The sequence below is a fragment of the Erinaceus europaeus genome, chromosome 2 (genome assembly GCF_950295315.1).
Source record: "Erinaceus europaeus chromosome 2, mEriEur2.1, whole genome shotgun sequence".
Lineage (NCBI taxonomy): Eukaryota > Metazoa > Chordata > Mammalia > Eulipotyphla > Erinaceidae > Erinaceus > Erinaceus europaeus.
The window spans coordinates 78,834,213-78,837,805 of record NC_080163.1 but is presented as its reverse complement, the minus strand read 5'-3'; the positions used below and the strand labels follow the sequence as shown (position 1 = coordinate 78,837,805).

Below are 3,593 nucleotides of genomic sequence, written 5' to 3'. Positions count from 1 at the left end.
ACAAAGAGAGACAGAACCAGAGAGGCACAAGGAGAAAGGGAAAGATACCACAACACCAAAACTTCTTCCAGTGCAGTGGAAGCTACAGAGTTTGAATTTGAGTCATATGAGTGGCAATTTAAGTGCCTTCCCAGATGAGACATCTTGTCAATCAACCTTGTTCACCTCTTACTGAAATTATTATTTATGCAATTACCTAGGTCAGAAACAGTAATATTCTTAGTATTGACCTTTTATTGAATTCTCATATCCATTTCTTCCACATCATCAGCTATTAACTATCTTTTATATCTCTGTCCTGCTTTCTTCTGCACTGTCAAATCTTCAGTCCAAATTACGAACACCTTCTGCCTATATTTATGCTAATGTTTCATACATATACCACTTAGAAAATTGTTCCAGATAACATGAAAACTGTATCGAGTGTAGTTGTAGTCCTCAAATTGGAAATAAGAGGCATAGTAAACATATTCCCAAAGTCCCAAAGTAAAATGATCATAATTAATCACATGCAACAGAACATATATCACTTATTATACACTATCAGTAACACCTGAATACCATTTCCTATTTGAACAAATACAGTAGTTTTAGAAATGATCAAGAAAGGAAGTCTGGCGGGTTAAGCACATATGGTGCAAAGTGCAAGGACAGGCTTAAGGATCCCCTGCAGGGGGATTCACAGGCCATGATGCAGGTCTGCAGGTGTCTGTCTATCTTTCTCTTCCCGTGTTTCTTTCCTCTCTCTATTTCTCTCTGTCCTAACAACGACGACATCATCATCAGTAACTAAGTATAACAATAAATAAAAAAAAACAAGGGCAACAACAACAACAACAAAGAAATGATCAAGAAAAAGGTAAATGAGTTCAGTTCCATCTTGTTACATCTGCTCTTTATCTAATCATTGAAAAACAGAGTATCCAATCTGACTTTTTTCATTCAGTCTTTTCCAGATTGTTCTGGAATCATCAGAAAGCTTGGGAAAGCGCTGATGTGCTTCTCCAATAAGAGTTAGGAAGTCTTTAGTATAAAGATGTTCATCTATTTTTTCTTGAAGTATAAGTGACTGTAGTAAAGTTTTCTTACGTTTCAGAAAGGCAGATTGGGCCAGTTCTGCTCTTTTTATGTTGCAACTAGGGCACTGTGAAGAAATGTGTTGCTTAACTGTTGCAATCTGTTTTAATGTTGTCCTTGTGTTTTCTAAATAGATTCTGTTAAGCAACTCATCAGGGACAGTACAGTTAAGCACATCTACCGCTGGAGCTTCTGCATCTGATGGAAACCGTAGCTTTTTATGTCTGCTGGCCTTTCTCTCCTTTGAGTTCACACTCTGATGGATCAGGTTAATTTTAGTGGCACAAAAAGACTCCAGGGCATTCAATTCTTCACCAGATAACTGAGTAATTTCTGACTGAAGTTTAGTATCTGTCCGGTACTGTCCTGAGTTAATTTCTTTCTTCTTGAGGCAGCTGATCATTTTTCTAGTCAATTTCATTTCTTTACTGCTCAGGTCTGAAATCTCAGAAGTTTTGTCTCTGTCTTCCAACACAGTAGTTATATTTTCACTGTCAGGTTCGCTCCCAGAGCCATGAGACCATAACTGCCTTTCGCTAGAGTAGGTCAATGAACTGAAACTCTGTACTTCACTCATAATGGAGTCGAAGGTATCCTCAGAAAAGGCTGCCATACCTCATCTGTTTGTTTGGGCCAATTCCCCTTCTGACTTTTGGTTCTGAGCAGACGGTCGTCACATTTCATCAGAATGAGCTTCTCCTCTCTTTTGCCATGCCACGATCCACTGGCTCATGATCAAGGCTGAACTAATTAAAACTGAGTAGTTCAGGCACTAGCCCGCGCAGAGGCCACAGCGGGAAGCTAATAGTTTAACTGCTAATAGTTTAACCGGGCTCCTCTTCCGGTTAAGCCTCCCAGCTACCATAGCAACGCGGTGCTGTCATGCGCAGTGGAAGTGGGTCGCACCTACTGTCCTGTAAACAAAGGCTGCAGACCGGCAAAGTTCGCCAGCGGCAGGATAGTAGGTCCCAGACTCTTTTCAAAGCTGTTGTAAAGTAAACAAGATCTCAACTGTGGTTGAGAAAAGGTCGCATATGCCCATCTCTCTCAGGATTCAAACTGATGTACAGGTGTGTGAGAAAAGGCCATGCTGGCCAAAAACAAATCAAGAAATAGACCAAAGAGAGAGAGGGAAAGAGAAATAATAGGCCAAGAAATCAGCTATAATTAGATCTTGTCTTTGAATAAACATCAAAATACGGAGGACTCTGGAATGGCAGAGCTCGTATCTCTTTCTCCTGCTAGGCTTTCCCACAATTTTCTGTGCTCTGGCAAAGAGCTGGAAAACTAAGCTGTTTTCCAAACCATAGTTTCTTGCATCTTCTGTTATGCCTATGTTACCATCCCCAGATCTATGCTCCTCTGTATTCTTTACAATATTAACTACTGTCTTCCCTCCTAGACTATACATATACATACACACACTCAGGAAGGTTTCAGATAAGCTCCTACCTTTAAACACTTTGCAACACTTCCTTTGCGGCTCACAACTATTTTTGTATGAGTATTTACCATGTCATGACATACAGAACTACAATTTGAAAACTCCAGGAAGGCAAAGACTTGCATTAGTGCTGCCCAGTACTCAGCCAGGAACCTGACATATAGAAGATGTTTCAGAATTCCGTTCAATAAACTCTTTGAAAGACTATTGAAATAGAAATAATATCTCACATATTCTAGTGCATTTTATGGAATAGATCTTACCAGCTCAAGAAATTCCAAATTTTTTCCAAATCCCCCAAATTAGTCTACTACCCATAAAATAATCTTTTATAGCAACCCCTTTTTTATTAAATATTCTCAAAGGTGATAAAAGTGTTAACTCTGGAATTTAATTTTTGAAAGTCTTAAGTTTTAGTAAATTCCTGAAATAATGACATTATAATATTTCATTATTATTGCTCAGTTCCTAGTATTTTAAAATGTAGCTAGATATGTTATTCCAAAAGGATGCTCACTTGGCAAAGAAGATCCAGCTATTCAAAAAGCATTGCTTCAAATATGTCAACCTCATATTAAAGATTGATCACAACTTCATTTTAACCATAGTACATTTAACCATGTATACATACATATACATATAATGACTTAGAGGTTATTATATAGACTCAAATGTTAAAATTAGGTAAGACGCAATTTAAAAGTTTTTATTTATTTTAATGAGAAAGAGTGAGAACAGAGCACTGTTCTGGTCATATGCCAAGTATGGTGCCAAGTATGGTTCAAGCCTAGTCTCAAATTTACAAAGCATGTACTCTAACCACTGAGCCACCTCCCTGGTTGCAATTTCCAGTATCTTCAGGGCTCCAGATATTCATTTTTGTTTCAAAAACTTCCTAAGAAATTCCTTCAGTTTATTTTTCTCATTCTGTGAATATTTACACATTCACGTTTGTTCACAATTCACCTTAGCACCCATTCTCTTCCAACATATTAAATAAGAGGGGGTATACTTCAAATATATTCACATCTTTTATTATGCTAAATATCTGGAGTAATCTGATTTTTAAGTA

General features: G+C 37.7%; 1 protein-coding gene across 1 annotated transcript; it reads right to left on the bottom strand.

Annotated features, from left to right (window-relative positions):
* Nucleotides 1–864: 864 nt before the first annotated feature.
* Nucleotides 865–1,872, bottom strand: C2H8orf48 (chromosome 2 C8orf48 homolog). Its single transcript, XM_007519948.3, has one exon. It carries the CDS (start codon nt 1,688–1,690, stop codon nt 905–907), a length of 786 nt encoding a protein of 261 aa, XP_007520010.1. The 5' UTR covers nt 1,691–1,872; the 3' UTR covers nt 865–904.
* Nucleotides 1,873–3,593: the final 1,721 nt, after the last annotated feature.

Excerpts from the sequence above, each read along its gene's own strand:
- C2H8orf48 (XM_007519948.3), bottom strand. The coding sequence starts at position 1,690 with ATGGCAGCCTTTTCTGAGGATACCTTCGACTCCATTATGAGTGAAGTA.